Here is a 16782-nt window from a genome sequence, read left to right as displayed (position 1 = left end):
GCCCGCCATCGCCTCGCCACTTCATCATGCCGGGCGCCATATTTAAAGTACAGTCGTGCGTAGCACATCTCAGTGCTTCCAGCCCATGACAGCTGCAGGGAAGATATCTACGAAAGGCAAGAACACTGCAGCCCCCTGGTTTAGCGATGTGTCACTGGAATGTCTTTTGCGCGCTGTGGAGGCCCGCCGGGATGTCCTCTACCACCGCTCTGGCCGCAGTATGGGCAGCGGCATGCCCAACCTGGCTTGGGAGGTGGTGGCAATGGTGGTCAGCGCCAACACCCTTCAAAAAAGAGGACAGCCATCCAGTGCTGCAAGAGGATGAGTGATCTCCTCCATTTCGCCAGGGTAAGTTACTCTCCTCATCACTCTCAACTCACACACTCACAAACCCATCTGATATGCACGGGGATCTCACTCACTGCCAGTTCAAGGGACATCACCATTCACTCTCTCACACACACCATCGTTGTACACACTCACCAGACACACATGCTAGACAAACTTATCATCTGGCCTGGCAGGCATGCTGCTTACACTCTCTCCAACTTTATATGTAGGACAAGCTGGCACACAACAAGAAGGAGAGGTCGCAGGCCAGTGGCAGAATGCCTGAAATCAAGGTCCTCCTTTGAAAACAGAACCATCAGAATCAAGTTGGCTGGCGATGATCTGGTCCATTCCTATGCTGATGGTGAGGTCGGTGGTGGTCTATTAAGTGAGGATCCAGCAGTGCAACATCCATCAGACAACCGTGATGTGAGTGATGTGTCCCGTTTCACAGGCCACAGCCATGAACTAATTATCTCCCCTTGCTTCTGCAGGTACATCTGGGAAACAGCCGACAAGGTCCATGACCCAGGGTCTCCAATTAAGCCCCGGGGAAACCTCTGAAGAGGAATCTGGAACCACCCTCCTTGAAGTCCCGTCACAATGCTCATCTTCACCCTCTACCAGCACAGAGACACACACCTCGGTGGGACCTAGCTTTAGAGTAGCCTCGGGATCACAATCTGATGAGCACATCGGACTGTCTGATCCACAGCAGGCAGTGGCAGGGACTTCCAGGTGTCCGGCACTCGGAGGACTGCTGGAGGCCAGAAATTTGCTGAGTCTGAGTCAGATGACGAGCCTCTGGACTCGGTCGTGTCACAGTTGCTGGAGCTGCAAAGGCAAACTCAGGAACATCAGGAAGGGATATACGCTGCACTCCTCAGGTTACAAGGCACGATGGAGGAATCCATCCGCCTTCACTTTGAGTTGATAGCGCCAGAATGCCAAGGCACCAAGGTCAACATTGGTAGGATGGCAACCCCCATGGAGACCTTGGTCCAGGATGTTGCTCTTGCGCAGCTGCATGGGGCCAACTCCATCGCTGATGCCATAGTTGGCCTCCAACAGTGTTTACGTGAGAGGGGAGCTGGCCAGCTAGATCTCACTGCAGCTACCCTTTCTCCTCAAGGATTCAGCCTGGGGCCCTCAGGCACCCATAGGGAGGAGGATCAGCAGGTACACATTCCGGGGCCATCCATCCAGGTGACTCCGGGAGTGTCCAGCTGTTCTGATTCACGTCTTGCTGTGACCTCAGCAGCTCCAGCTCTGCAGGCCAAGGAGGTGCCACTGCCACATAGCAGAACCCCGAAGGCAGGCCAGGGCCCTCCAGGTCTTGGCCCTCCAAAGCATGCCCATCATGGTTATCACAGACAGCAGGCTGTCTCCACCTCTGCTGTGGATGTCTGGGGAGCACCAAGACGTAGCGGCAGGGTTAGGAAAGTTAAGAAGGTGTAGTTGCACAGCCTGGGCACGGGTGTTAATCACTTGTACATACTGTTCACTATTGTCAATAAACTCCCAAGGATGTCTCCCTGCCTATGGCTCCTTGTTCTGATGAGCAGTGTTCTTGTCACTCAGATGTGAAACCTTTCTGCACAAGATAAAGGCAGGTGTCTCAGCCCAGTGAAACACATCAGCGTGCTTTCCCACTGACATGGGCAGACGATCCAGCGGGGTGGGGTGGGACGATTCCAGCGGGCTGGCTTAATAATGATATGCAGATGTATTACAATGGGGTTCCCGATGACCGAGGGTGGGAAATGTGGCCCACCGTTGGCGGGCTGAACGGACAATTGCAAACTGGTTCACACCGTCATGAAACCGATTGTGCCTTATTGTCCACTCACGCCACCGAACACGCCCAACTCCGGCGAGCACGGAAAATCTCGGCCAATGACTTTGATGGTCCCAACATTTGATTAGAGGGAATTTCTGCTCAGCCAATAGTGAATCAGCCAAGCAGCATGACGAATCAGGGGCAGTAGAGGGATTGACATAGTTGGTGGTGGTGAAGTAGAGCTGGCTGTCATCAGTGTACATATGGAGCCTGACATTGGATTTTCAGATGATGCCATCAATGGGCAGCATGATGAATTGAAACAGGAGAGAGGCAAGGATAGATACTTAGAGAAGGAACTCGGTGAGGGAATGGAAAATTAAACCATTGCAAGGGATTTTCTGGCTGTGACTGGATAAATAGGAATGGATCCAGGTGAGAATATTCATACCTAGCAAGACAACAGAGGAGCTATCATGTAGGCTGCTTATTGGATCTATGGTGCAGATTGACAGATCTTTTTTGTTATCTCTATCTCACTGTCTCTTTAGTCTACAAGTGTTTGTCTAGCCTCACTATCGAACATGAAGGATCAACAAAAAAAGTTCAAAAGCCCTTTAATAGCTACAAGTTAATCTCCCATAATGTTGTTCACAGATTGATATGGATAAGGTTGAACAATATGGCTACCATAGAATCTTACAGCACAGAAGCAAGGGAGGGGATGATGTGTTTGGTGATTTGGAGTAGGCAGAAATAGTTAAGGATGTCACGTTGATTGTGGAAGTTGGTGGAGTGGAAGGTGAAGACAGGGGAACCCTATTGTGATTCTGGTTCCACCCATTCACTTTCAGCTTTTTGAAGAGACCATTGCCTCTGTGGTATCCTGGTCCACTCCACAATCACTCCTTCCACTTACCACAGTCCCTTCTCATACAAGTGCAGGAGCTACAACACCTGACCTTTTACCTCCTCCCTTCTTAGTGTTCAGGGCCCCAAGTACTCCTTCCAGGTGAAACAACAATTTAGTTGTAATTCTTTCAATTTAGTATACTGTATTCATTGCTCCTTATGTTATCTCCTCTACATTGGAGAGACTAAACACAGACTCTGGGTGAACGCTTTGCAGAACGTCTCCATTCCGTCTACAAAGGCGACTCTGAGTTTCTTGTCACTTGTCATGTTAATTCTCCGCCTACACCTGCTTTGCTCTTTCTGTTATTTTGCCAGTTATCAAAAGGCTGTAAGTAGTTGATCATCCCTTTAAAGAACAGAGGTTTGGGAATGCAGGTAGTTCTTCCTGCTGGTTAATGTATGTTCAGCCATGTGAGGTTAAGAGATGGTGTTCGCTGGGAGGTTGATTGCCAAAATCACGGCACTGGGATTGAATCAGCTGATTGACATCATGTTCTGCCTACTCCTAGCGGACTTTCGCTGTGCATGCTAACACCTTCATCGATATGGCATCTGGAGCAATTTACACCAGAAGTGTGCGCATGCACATGAAATGCCATTTTGATTCCCAAACAGCACCCACAGCATCCAAAGGAATGCTATTGAACCCAATTTCACATCCAACTTGTCTTTAAATGAACTTCAAATTAGAACGAGTAAAAAAAAACCTGCTCTTTATATCTCTCTCTGTCACTTTGTTGTTGGAAATTAGAATCTGGGGTTGATTTTCACTTTCCCCTATTGCATAAAACTGATGACAGCCACTGATTTACATACGCTGCTCAATTTTCCTTCCATCAATGGAAAAGATCAGGTGGGTTTTAAATGGCAGCTGATCTGTTGCTGCCAGTTTCCCACTACTGGCGAGGTGAAAATCTGCCTCACATGCTAGCACTGATCTTTTCTAACTGGCAGCTGATTAGTTGGCTTTGAAATTCAACTGGTGTTTTTAATTTGAATTCACATTAAATGAAGAAAGCACTGTTGCCACTCTTTTTCTTTCTCTCTGACCCCAAATTGCTCTTTCTTCTAAAAGTTCTGCTCCATTTAATATGCTGCTTTCTAACGTTTATCGAGCTCAAGGCCAGTATGTTATGAGAACTCTTGTAATTTATTGTTTGCTCAAACACTTTTGCTCTTTCAAAAAAAAAATCACAACATTAGTTTTACCTCAGTTAAGCTTCTAAAATCTGTCTTCTGTTTTTCTAAAGCTACTGGAATGTGCTGGCAATTAGGGAAAAATATCTCCTCAGTGCAGCTGACTGAAACTGATGCATCACTGCAGATGTTCAGAAGACACAATCCAAATATAGCTCACAGAGCTCTGGGTAAAGATATTAAGCCCTGGCTTTTGGGAGAGGCTTAGACCTTCAAATAAAATCTTCATAAGGCACAAATGTCAATCCAATGGATAAAGTTAATAATGTTGTTGTGAAATATTTTTCTTTTGTTTAAACTACAATACCGGATACTAGCAATTTATGTTTGAGGAAAAAGACATCTGGTAAAGATATCTTGTGTTTAAACAAACCCAATGGCTAGTTGCACAATCTCAGGGTAAAGAGTGTACAATAGTCAGTATCAGGGGTCTCACAGTTTGACATGGAATTTTGAAAATGCTCATCACCGTGTCATCTAAAGGCCCTTAAGGTAGGTTTTCAATAATATATCAAATATAACAGGTGTCACTTCAGATAAATAACAATTCACTTAAATTAGAATGAAAACAGTATTGGATAAGCTATTGCATCTGTGTTATTATATGAAGTTATATTTTTATATGTAAACTTTTCATTAGATTATTACTGCACTTACTTGCCAGGTTTTTCAGGAAAGCCACTGAAAACTTTTGTGCATATTCCATTTCGGCCTCCAGGACTCTGTCCAGTTGAACTAAATGTTGATCAAAAGGAAAACTGACAAACTCCTCCAGGACTGTGACATTAGTTACCTCCCCAAGGGCCAGTGCAAACACTGTGAAACCTTTACATTTGGCTTCTCGTGATATTTCCAGTAATTTCTTCTCATCAATGATTGTTCTCCCTGAGAATATTGTAAAGATAACCTTGTAAATGTGCTGCTTTGTGAGACTTGGGAAGAAATTCTTCAAGCTCCATTCAATGGTACTGCCGATGCCAGAGGAGTCCTCTAGTTGAATGAATGGGTCTTGGATGTGTCTCTTCTTCAGTGTTTTTGCAGTGTAATCCAAAACTCCAAACTCCAGGTTAAATGGACCTTTCCCATATCTTGATGCGGAATTTGGTGTGTGTTGTACCAGAGCCACCCGGGGATGAAGGTCAGAGGCTTTTGGTTCTGTAGAACTTATAAACTGGTTAACCATCGAGTTTAAGAATTGCTGAACTGTTTCAGATTCTGCATTTTCCATTTGCTCTAAGTCATCAACAACGAAAGCTAAGTCCAGGTTTACTGGAATAGGAAGTGGGGTAATGGGTTCTGGACATAGGTCTTCAGGGCTACACTCATCTGCAATAGAAAGATTAGAAATTATTGGTTTATATTTTGCTGGTGTTAGCTTTATGTTTTTAGATATGTGCATGTATGTTTCAGTTTGCTATTAGTTTAGGTTTGTTGGGCACCAATAATCAAAGTTTATGACAATATATGATAACTAAATGAAAAATATTGGGCTGGGACTTCTTAGCTCCAGTATCTGGGGTGTGGCCCAAAGATGAGCTGGGGAACACCCCCCACCACCCCACCACCCCACCACCAATCGCAGAGGTTCCCAGGCAAAAGATTGCACTGCAATTGTCCAGGAAGTTCAAACCTCCTTTGGGCAACTGCCTTGCACTGGGAACCACCCAAAAATGTGATTAATGCAACCTGCCTGACTGCCCCCACCCTGAACCCCCATGGGACTCCCCCACTCCTCCATTACCACCCCGCCCCCACTCCGGTCTACCTGGCTGACACCTCCAACCCCCCACAAACAGGACTCCTCCACACCCTGTTTGCCCCCACCCAACCCCCATGGGACTCCCCGCACCCTGCACCCCTCCACAGGACTTCCCCGCCCCTCTGACCCCCAAGGAACTGCCTCAACCCCTTCCCAACTCCCGTCCTCCCCCACTCAAGGCCCGATTTTGATCTCTGCCTGTCCCTTCCAGGCTCGACTTCTGACCTTCCCCTCCATCCCTTCCCCCACGGCCTGAGTCTGACCTTCCTCTCACTCTCTAGGCCCGACCTTTCTCCCTCAGGCCCGACCCCTGACTTCCGGCTTCAGCATCCTCATCCAAAGCTGACTATCAACCTCCCCATCCCCTCAGGATGACTATTGGCCTCCCTGCATCCTGTCCCCAGGCCTGACCCTCCAGCAAATCCTACCAATTATATTATACACTTACCTTCTCCATGCTTCTAAAGACCTTTAAACTTGGCTGGACCTTTAAATTTACCTGTTTTACGGCATCTAGTACTGTAAAAAAGGGGTGTGGCTTACTTACCTGTGACTGAGCTGACCCTGACGGTAGGCCCCTGGAGCGAGCTGCACTGCACAGGTCTCACCAGGCCTGGGTTGGAAGGTCAGGCTAGACAGGATCACCTGCATTCCCAGGTAAGTAATTTCTGGTGGAGTGGCAATCCGATTCAATTGCCATTCCATTGGAAGTTACGGCCCCATAATTTTTTTTTTCGATAAACAGGATGTTGATGGAGATTGGAGAAAGACTACAGAAACCCACTCCACATAATAATATACTCGCCTAAGCTGCAACTATTAAAGGCAGCTGTTAACATAAGGATTTCCATTAAATGTTTTTAATAGGCAGTTTTATGGTGTATCACCGACAGGACAACATGACCAAAAATCAGGACAGTCGGAAGGTAGACAGGAAGTGTGCACATACAAAGGATTTGTAATAATATCCTAGTGGATCTCCCATGGCACATAGAGTCAGGACCAAGAGCAGCCTTCCGGTAAAGCAAGGTTACAGGGTGGGGATGCACAGACATAACTCAATCCCCATTAGATATTTATACATACTGTCCTGAATGTAAAATAATACTTTGACCTTATGGTATAATTAAATAGCAAAATGTAAGGCAATTTGGGAAGTGCAGAAATATTGTTGGTTGAAGCATAATATATTTTGTAATACTGGCTGAGTTGCTGGAACACGCAAACTGAAGTGTTACAGGCCCAACACTGGTTAAGTGGTATAAGCATAGCATGACAAGTTTATAAAGGTAATTTGCATTATTAATCACACAAAGGAAAACATGTGACAACAGGAAGTAAGGTTTTGTAGACGGAAAGTGAGAGTCACAAGATTTCTTAATATATTGAAGACTTAGGTTTCACCTAAAACTAAAATCATACCGTAGCACAGTGAGCATAAATAGATTTGGCGTAACAGTTCTTGGGATCGTGGCTGCTGTCTTGGCAAAACAACCACTGCATTCTTGTGGGAAAAAAAAGAAAGTACAAATTAAAAAAAAAACTCCAAGATTTGTAAAAATAGTTAAATAATTTTATAAGAGAAACCTGGGCCTCAATTTTAACTGCCCCCAGCTGGCAAAACTGGTCAGACAGGGACAGTCAACAAAAGGCGAGTCCTGCTCTGCTGTCTTCCCATTGGGTCCCGATATTAACCTATTTTGAGCAAGTGCTCACAGGACGGAATCGGGGATCCTACTTTAAATCGGAAGATGGGGTCTAATGTAATTGGGACCCAATCTGCAATTTTAAACTGAGGCGTGAGCTAGGGAGCACTGTTCATCCCTGTCATCAGGGAAACCTGTCGGGAGATGATCCTGGGCCAGAAGATGTTCAGAACTTTAGTTTAAATGCTTTATTTAAGATTTTCTTATAGGCCAGGAGGGGCACTCCTCCTCCACCAAATTGTCTACAATTCCCACACAAGTGCAACTGTAATCCCATTGAAACCTTGAAAATTTTCACGGGTTTACTTGTTGATATTTGTAACTTTACAAGCCAAAGTCTCCGTTGCCTGCAGTGGGCAAACAGTTGGAATTAAAACAGGAGAAAATCTAAACTTGCATTTACTTTGAAAACAATGCTTTTAGAACATGTAGTATAAACTACTCAGGTGCTGAGCAGCTACATGAGTTCGAAAATTTACATTTCCGTGACTTGCTATCCGCTTTAAAAATAATTTAAAATCTACTTTTCCATCAATGGAACCTTCAGTATGTAAAAAAAAGAAACAGCAATGTGCAGCACAGCAGAGTTATGTACAAACTGAAAACCTTTCCCAGGTTTCAAACAGTCTGAAAATTGCCAGGGGTTTAGCGAAACAGATCTTGAAAATTAAGGGCAGAATTTTATGGGCCCTGCAGTGGTTTTGAAAATTCCTCAGATTGCCTTCCCGCCACCCACACTGCCCCCAATTTTAAGGACCACTTCCCACCCAGCTGTAATTTTCAGGCCAACAGGAGGATGTCAAGAAGGGGGTGGAAACCTGGCAGGTTGCCCTGCTTGGGGCCTGGGCAAGCAAGTGGGGAAAACATCTCCCTCAGGGGTCTGCTTTCCCAACCATGCAACCCCCCACCCTCCCCACCACAGGTCTTGCCCTCAAATGCGCCCTAGCCCCATGGCCTTTCCAACCTGCCTCTTCCCCCTCATTCCCACCTCCGAGGCATCTCTCCACAAGACTCCTCCACTTACCTGGTCCTGGACTCCTGGCACTTTGAATATGGGGACTACGTACGGTTCCAGCTCTGGTCACTGCTCCGAGTGGCACTGCTGCAACTACAGAGCTGCCACGGAGTGTTAAATGGTTGTGGGGCTGCCGAAAACAGCAGGGGTGTGTTCCCCACTGACTTTTTTGGACACCATCTGAAAACTTCTGCCCTAAAATTATGCACATTTTGCTGCTTATAATTCCAACTAAATCTACTCCCTTTGCAGAACAAATTGACATATGAATATATTATCATTTCCCTCACCTGAAAAGCTCGTTTGACTTCCGGGATGTTCTTAAAGGAGATGATGACAGGAGTAATACCTGAAGCACTGAATTGAGTGGCAGCTGCAACTATGGCCTCAGTGTCTTGGGATTCTCCATTAGTGATAAACACAGCTATTTTCTTCACAAGGGCACCATTACGAATTCGCTTAAAAGTATTTCTTGCAACAAATTGCATACTAACGCCAATATTCCGCTTGTTAGTTGACTGTTCATGTGTTAGTCTCTCTATTTCTTTCAGTAGTAAGTGCTTTTTCTTAAAATCTGAAAATCGAATGAAAGGCTTCGCTGCGTTAGTGTATGTAAGAATTGTCACTCGAGCACCAGTGGGGCAATTGCTTTCAGCAATGTTAATATCCTCCACAAAACTAATTACAATTCTCTTCATCCTTTCAAATATAGGTGGTGTGACACCTGCAGATGAGTCCAGAGCAAACACCAGCTCTGTGGGGTATGTAGGGCACCCTCCACTTCCTGGAACAATGAAAAGAAGTGAAATATTTAAAAATAGCACATATTCAAGCTAGCGAGGGACAACATTCAAAGGAATGGCAAAAGTTTTAATTTGCAAAACTCTTTAAAATCACTTACTTTGTGAACAACAAGCTAAAAGAAAAAAAGAGAAAGTAAAATTAGTGATTGGAATTCCAATATAACACTTGTTTTTATCGTTACCTGTTCATTTGAAACACAAAAATAATCAATAGTCTAACCGTTGCCACTCCAAAAGCCACATTATAAAAGTGGGTTTGAAGTTTAACTTAATTTCAATACTTGAGATTGTAAAACCTCAGGAAACTTTTAGTTTGGCTACCATGAGGGCGAGCCTTCTGTTTACAAACTGACTGGAGGTCCATCGGGCGGAATTTTCCGTGCCTGCTGGTGTCGGGCATGTTCAGCGGCGTGAGCTCGTAATAAGGCGAGAAGGCCAAAAATTGGTTCCACAATTTGCAATCGTCCACTCTGCCTGTCAATGACGAGCCGCGTTTCTGCTGTCAGATGTTGGGAACCACATCGTAATAGATCTGCATATCATTAGAAGGCCAGCCCACCAGAATCATCCCCCCCCCCCCACCCCTGCTGGACCGTCCGCCCATGTTGCCATGCAATCACGCTGACGTGTTTCACAACAACAAATATAAGGCCTGCACATGGCAGGCTACACTTTGAGGAGAACTCGGAGGTGAGTGCACAGTAATGTTGCTCAGCACTTGCGAGAGTTCCTTGTTGGACTTCAAGGTTGAGGCGCTTGGGGGGAGTGGGGGGGCGCGCGCAAGGGTTGCCCTGTGGGTGAGGCAACTTGGGGGGGGTTGGGAAGGTCTGCAATGTGGTTGAGGAGACTTGAGGCAGGCACATGCGGGGTGGCGGGGGGAGAGATGCAGCTACACAGTATAAAGTGACCATTCCTCTGCAGCTGAGACAGTTCAGACGCAGCCGCATTGACATGATTGGAGTCGGGCCTCTAGCTTCTCTGCCCACACAAGCAATGCAGAGGCATGAAAGTGACACCATGTGTTCCAGAACTTTTCACCCCTTGAGCACAGACTGTAAACTAATGAGTGTTTTAGTGGACTGCGGATGATTGGGCAAATTGTACAATTTCCTACTAAAGCTGGCCATGGAGCAGTCACTGGTGGAGGTGCTCACAGCCCCTTGCAATGTCATCATTCTGGTTTGGACCAGTCTCCCCCATGGTTCAAGCTAACAGTGCAGCCTTGCAGTGTGGGTTAGGAGAATGCCTACGGGTTGAGCTGAGAGCACAGTGTGCAGTCCGGTTGGAAGAAGCTGCAGCCACTCAATCAGGTGGAGTGGGGCGGAGGTGGGTGCGTTTCGGACAGACATGCAGCGCACTAAACTCTGGCCATCCAAGTGGTTGCCAGCACTTTCCAGGATGCATTAAGGGACCTTCAGACTTAACCAAGACAGGTTCTTAGGACTCCCAAGCTAACCCACATGTCTCTCTCTTTCATCCTGCAGGAGTACAACATCAGGAGCATGAGCCTGGTGATCTAGCTGTATGCCTCATGGCGTACACAGAGTGGAGATGACGGAGAAGAGAGCGAGGGAGGTGCCTGGCTGCGCAGAGGGAGGAGCAGCATCCTCAGGAAGAAGGGGCGGCTGGGGCTCCTGCACACGCTATTGAAAAGCCACAGCAAGCTGTTGCTGGTCAGCACCTAGCTAGACCCAGAGTCTACAGATGCTGTTTTTATTCCTGCAGATGACCAAGAACCAGTGTCGCCGAAGACAGAGCACATCTAGAGAACTAGTCGGTCACATCTGCCACCTGCTGCAGGGTTTGGTGCCATGGGGGCATGGAGGGTACTCACTGCCTGTGGCCCTTAAAGTGACAATAGCTCTCAATCTTTACACCAGTGACACCTTTCAGGGCTCCACAAGCGACCTCTGTGAGATATCACAAGCTTCCACCCACAAATGCATCCATGAGGCCACGGATACCATCTTCGCAAGGGCACACAACTTTGTGCATTTCGCCCGGGACCAGGAAAGCCAGGATGCAAGAGCGATTGGTTATTCCCAGATCTCGGGTTTCCATAGGTGCAGGGTTCCATCGACTGCAGTCACGTGGCGCTCAGATCTCCGTCACAACAAGCAGTCAACTATGTCAACCATGAGGGCTTCCATTCGCTGAATGTGCAGCTGATGTGCGACCAGCACAAATGCATCCTGCAGGTCTGCGCACGGTTTCCAGGGAGTTTCCATGACTCCTACATTCTAATTCAGTCACAGATCCCTGACGTCTTCCAGGGTCCACAGAGGCTGCAGGGTTGGCTCCTCAGGGACAAGGGCTACTCGCAGAGGCCGTGGCTGATGACACCCGTGCGGCGGCCTCAGGCTGCAGCAGAGCGAAGGTATAATGAGCCTCATGCTGGAACTCGCAGCTTGGTGAAGCAAACCATCAGGATGCTGAAAATGAGTTTCTGTCTGGACCGGTCTGGTGGAGCCCTGCAATATTGCCCACAGAGGGTGTCACGCATCATCGTCACCTGCTGTGCCCTTGACAATGGGGAGAGGAGCTGGCTGAGGAAGAGATGGAGGAGCTGGAGGTCTCCTCCGATGAGGAGGACGTCAATGGGGATGAGGGTGAAGAGGCCCTTAAAGGCAACGATGACAGCGATGAGACCCTTGCACTGGCCAGTCGAGGCAGGCACGCTGGGGCTGCCCTCTTAGCTTCTAGATTTGTGCAGGATGATGATGGCTGGCAGTGAGGAGATACCATAGCACCTTACATTGCATCTGTAAACTTCTGACTCCAGTCTGGCTTATGGCAGTGCACACACCCTCTGTGATAAAATTCCTGTCACGGAGATGCAGTGAAGGCCCTAATAGTCTTTCGATTCCAGGAGGACATTCAGGATCACAGATTTGTTACAGTGTAGAAGGAGACCATTCAGCCCATTATGTCTGCATGGCTCTCTGAGCATTTTAACTTAGTGCCAATCTCCTGCACGTTGTTTCTATTTAGATAATCATCCAATCCCCTCTTGAATGCCTCAATTGAACCTGCCTCCATCACACTTCCAGGCAGTGCATTCTAAACCCTAACTACTCGCTGTGTGAAAAAGTTTTTTCTCACCTTGCACTTGCTTCTTTTGCAAAACACTTTAAAATTGTGTCCTCTGGTTCTCAATCTGTTTACGAGCAGGAACAGTTTCTCCCTATCTACTCTGTCCAGACCCCTCATGATTTTGAAAACTTCTATCAATTCTCCTCTTAACCTTCTCCTCTCCAAGAAAAACAGTCCCAACTTCTCCAATCTTTCCTCATAACTGAAGTGTCTCATGCCTGGAACCATTCTCGTAAACCTCTCCTGCACTCTTTCCAATGCGTTCATATCCTTCTTATAGTGTGGCGCCCAGAACTGTACACAATACTCCAACTGAGGTCTAACCAGTGTCTTATATAAGTTCATTATAACCTCCCTGCTCTTGTACTCTATGCCCCTATTAATGAGGCCTAGAATACTGTATGCTTTAGAAACAGCTCTTTCTACCTGTCCTGCCACCTTTAATGATTTATGTACATATAAACCCAGGTCTCTTTGCTCCTGCACACCCTTTAGAATAGTACCCTTTATTTTCTACTGTCTCTCTATGTTCTTTGTACCAAAGTGTATCACCTCACTTATCTGCATTGAACTTCATCTGCCACCTATCTGCCCATTCCACCAAGTGTCAATGTCCTTTTGAAGTTCTACAATCTCCTCTTCACAGTTTATAATTCTCCCAAGTTTTGTGCCATCCACAAACTTTGAAATTGTCCCCTGCACACCAAGATCTAGATCATTTATATATATCAGGAAAAGCAAGAGTCCCAATGGGGCCCTTGGGGAACTCCACTCCAAACCTTCTTCCAGCCTGAAAAATACCCATTAACCATCACCCTCTGTTTCCTATCCCTCAGCCAATTTTGTATCTAGGTTGCCACTGTTCCTTGCTGCAACCATAAAAATTGTGCAATGGAGTAGTTTATCCAAGATTTTGCCTGTCAGCAGTGGCAATCAGAAAATCATGGATGCACGTTAATGGTGGTAGTTTAGGCATCCTAAGAGGACTGGACACATGCTGCTGTAGGAAATTCCCCTGAACACAATCTAGGAACACTTATCCCTCACTGCTCCTTACACTATCACTATCCCCGTCTATATACGGGTAATTGAAGTCTCCCATTATAACTACTTTCTGATGTTTACACCTCTCTGAAATTTCCTTGCAGGTTTGTTCCTCTATATCCTTCCCACTAGCTGGTGCTCTATATATTACACTGAGCAATGTAATTGCACCCTTCTTATTCCTTAGCTTTAGCCAAATTGATTCCGTCCTTGAATCCTCTGACACATCCTCTTTCTCCAGGACTGCAATACTCTCCTTAATCAAAAATGCTGCCACTCCTCCTTTTGTCCCTTTCATATCTTTTCTGAACACCTTGTAACCAGGAATATTTAACACCCAGATCTGCCCTTCCTTAAGCCAGGTCTCCATTATTGTCACAGCATCATAATCCCCCAAGGCAATCTGTACCTGTAACTCCCCAAATTTATTAACTATACTCCTTGCATTCCATAGATCTTCACATAGCCTCTAAGTGTGTCTGACTCCTGTCTGGACGAGGGCAGCTCACTTGGGCTCTGTGATCAGGGTCATATCATAGAGACGCAACTGTGAAATTTTAAAATTATCTAATCCTTTGTCCGCCTTCAGCACCTGAGCCCATCAGGAGCACAGCTTCACTGGTCATAGATGCGGAAGAGATGGGGGCCAGCCCCACCTTAAAGGTGCTGAGAGCACACAGAGAGAATGATGGAACTCTGTGAAGCCTGCCCACGGCATTCTGGCAGCAATGACAAGCACTGTCGAGGTGCTGGCATCAGTAATATGTCCAGGGAGTGTGAGGCCAGACCATCACTTTGGTCTGAAGGGAAGAGGCCCTGAACTGAGACACTTGCCTTTGTCTTGTGCGGCAACCAAGGTTTCACATCTGAATTACACGAACACTGGGCATCATAACAAGCAGCCATAGACAAGGAGACATTCTTGGGAGTTTCTTTACAATAGTGAACATTATTTACAAGTGATTAAAACCTGTACCCACATGATGCAACTGTTATTTTCTTAACCTTCCTAACTCTGCCACTAGTTTTGGTGCTCCCCCAACATCTACAGTGAAGTGTATCGGATGCATCCTGCTGACTGCTACGCCCTGTTGTCTGTGATTATTTTGGAGGGTGGAGACCTGCAGGCTCCCGGCCTGTGTTGGATATCCTGCTGTGAGCCAGCTGCAATCTCTTCGGCCTATGGAGCTAGAGATGATGGGGTCACAGGAAGAGGGGATTTGAATTGGCCGGACATTCCCGGAGTCACCTGGGTGGTTAGCCCTGGCGTGTTGAGCTGCTGGTCCTTCTCCCTATGGGTGCCTGATGGCCCCTGGCTGACTCCTTGAGGAGACGGGGAAGCTGGAATGAGACTGAGCTGCCCGCACCCCTCTCATGTTGCCACTGTTGGAGGCCAACCAAGGCATCAGTGACGGAGTTCAGCCCACGCAGCAGTGCGGGGCAAATGTCCTGGACCAAGGTCTCCATGATGGCCACCATTCTGCCATTGTTGACCTCGGTACATCGGCATGCCGGGGCTATCACCTCAGGTTGAAGGTGGACGGACTCCTACATCGTCCCTTGCAATCTGAGGAGTGTGTCAGATGTTCCCGTGACTATCTTTGCAGTCCCAACAACTGATTGAGGGTCGAATCCAGAGGCTCATCATCTGACCTGGACTCAGCAGATTCTTTGCCTCCAGCAGTCCTCTGAGTGCCGTCAACCAAGGATGTCCCTGCCTCTGCCTGTAGAGGAACAGCATGTGTGCTGTGTTCACGAGATTATAATTCCCAGGCTGCTCTACATCTAGGTCCCGCTGAGGTGTGTGTGTCACTGCACTGGTGGAGGGTGTGGGTGAGTGCCGTGACGGATCTACAAATGTGCTGCCCTCAGGCTCCTCATCTGAGGTGCTCTCGGTGCTGGAGTCAGGGTCAAGGTTACCTGAAGGCAACGAGACAGTTGTGCCTAGGAGAGAAAGTGGAGATTATTAGTGCTTGGCAGTTGCGTTATGCACAGAACAGTGGACTCAGAGTAGCACTGAGAGAAGGATGATGTGATGCAGGATCCTCACATTATGCATGCCGCCGACCTCACCATTGTCACAGAAATGGTCTACGTTCTCTCCGGCCAGCTCCAATGTGCGACTCTCAAATGGAGTGAGGACGGACCTTGATGCCTGGCACTCCACCCTGGTCTAGGACCTCTCCCGTTGATTGTGCACGATCTTGCCCTGCATAAAGACAGATGGAGAGAGTGTGAGCAAGGCGCATGCCAGGCCAAACGAGAAGGATGCCAGGCATGCGTATGTGCTGAGTGGAGCCATGGATGGGACGAGGAGGTGATCTCCAGAAGAGATGAGACCGGATGGAGATGTGAGGGTGTGTGTGAGAGAGTGAGTGGTGATATCCTTTGAGCTGGCAGTGAGTGAGATGCCAGTGAATGTGTGACGGGCTTGTGAGTGTGTAAATTGAGAGTGGTGAGATGGTTGACTTACCCTGCCAGCAGGGATGAGATAATTCATCTTTTTTCTGCACTCGATGGCTGACCTCTTGTGTGCAGCGTTGGCACTGACCATCACTGCCACTGCCTCCCAAGCCGGAGTGGTGAAACCAGTGGGTCTCCTGCAGCCAGAGCGGGGGTAGAGGACATTGTGGTGGGCCTCCATGGCGTCCAAAAGGCATCCCAGGGATGCGTCACTGATTCGGGGGGCTGCACTCTTGGCTTTTGGGGTCATGCCTTCACTGGAGCAGTCCTGGGCTGCAAGAATTGACAAGTGTGTGCATGGCTGCAGTTTAAATATGCCGGCCGGAGTGAGGAAGCGGTGAGGTAATGGTGTGGCAGACAAATCGAAGCCAGCCGGCTGGCTGCCAGTGATCAGGCATGTTTCCCATGACTGCATAGCTTGAGATGGAAGGGGTGATATGGAGTGAAAATCCGCCATTGCAGCTGGCAGGTAAAACGTCTATTTTGACGCCCGCTATTGGACTTAGTGCAAATCTGGGATGATTCCACCCTGTGGTACAAGCAGAAGATCATTTGAGTTTAGTCTTGAGGCTGCCTACCATTCTATTATTTTTTGTCTTGCTTTGCTTGTATTTCATCAGTTCTTGACCAAGAAATTTGAGAAAACATGATGCAAGGTCAAGGTTATCTTTTTTCTA

The 16782-nt window shown here is 47.3% G+C and overlaps 1 protein-coding gene across 1 annotated transcript in view; it reads right to left on the bottom strand.

Annotated features, from left to right (window-relative positions):
• LOC144679090 (collagen alpha-6(VI) chain-like) overlaps positions 1-16782 on the bottom strand; it is a 250470-nt gene that overhangs the window by 15564 nt on the left and 218124 nt on the right. The window contains exons 32-35 of the mRNA XM_078539381.1: positions 9604-9618; positions 8993-9486; positions 7404-7485; positions 4880-5548 (exon numbers count right to left, since the gene is read on the bottom strand). Of these exons, the coding sequence (XP_078395507.1) occupies positions 4880-5548; positions 7404-7485; positions 8993-9486; positions 9604-9618 (1260 nt within the window). The remainder of the gene's footprint in view (positions 1-4879; positions 5549-7403; positions 7486-8992; positions 9487-9603; positions 9619-16782) is intronic.

This window comes from Cetorhinus maximus, chromosome 3 (assembly GCF_964194155.1).
Source record: "Cetorhinus maximus chromosome 3, sCetMax3.hap1.1, whole genome shotgun sequence".
NCBI classification, from domain to species: Eukaryota; Metazoa; Chordata; class Chondrichthyes; order Lamniformes; family Cetorhinidae; genus Cetorhinus; species Cetorhinus maximus.
The sequence above is the reverse complement of the archived record's forward strand: the minus strand, read 5'-3'. Positions and strand labels throughout refer to the sequence as shown.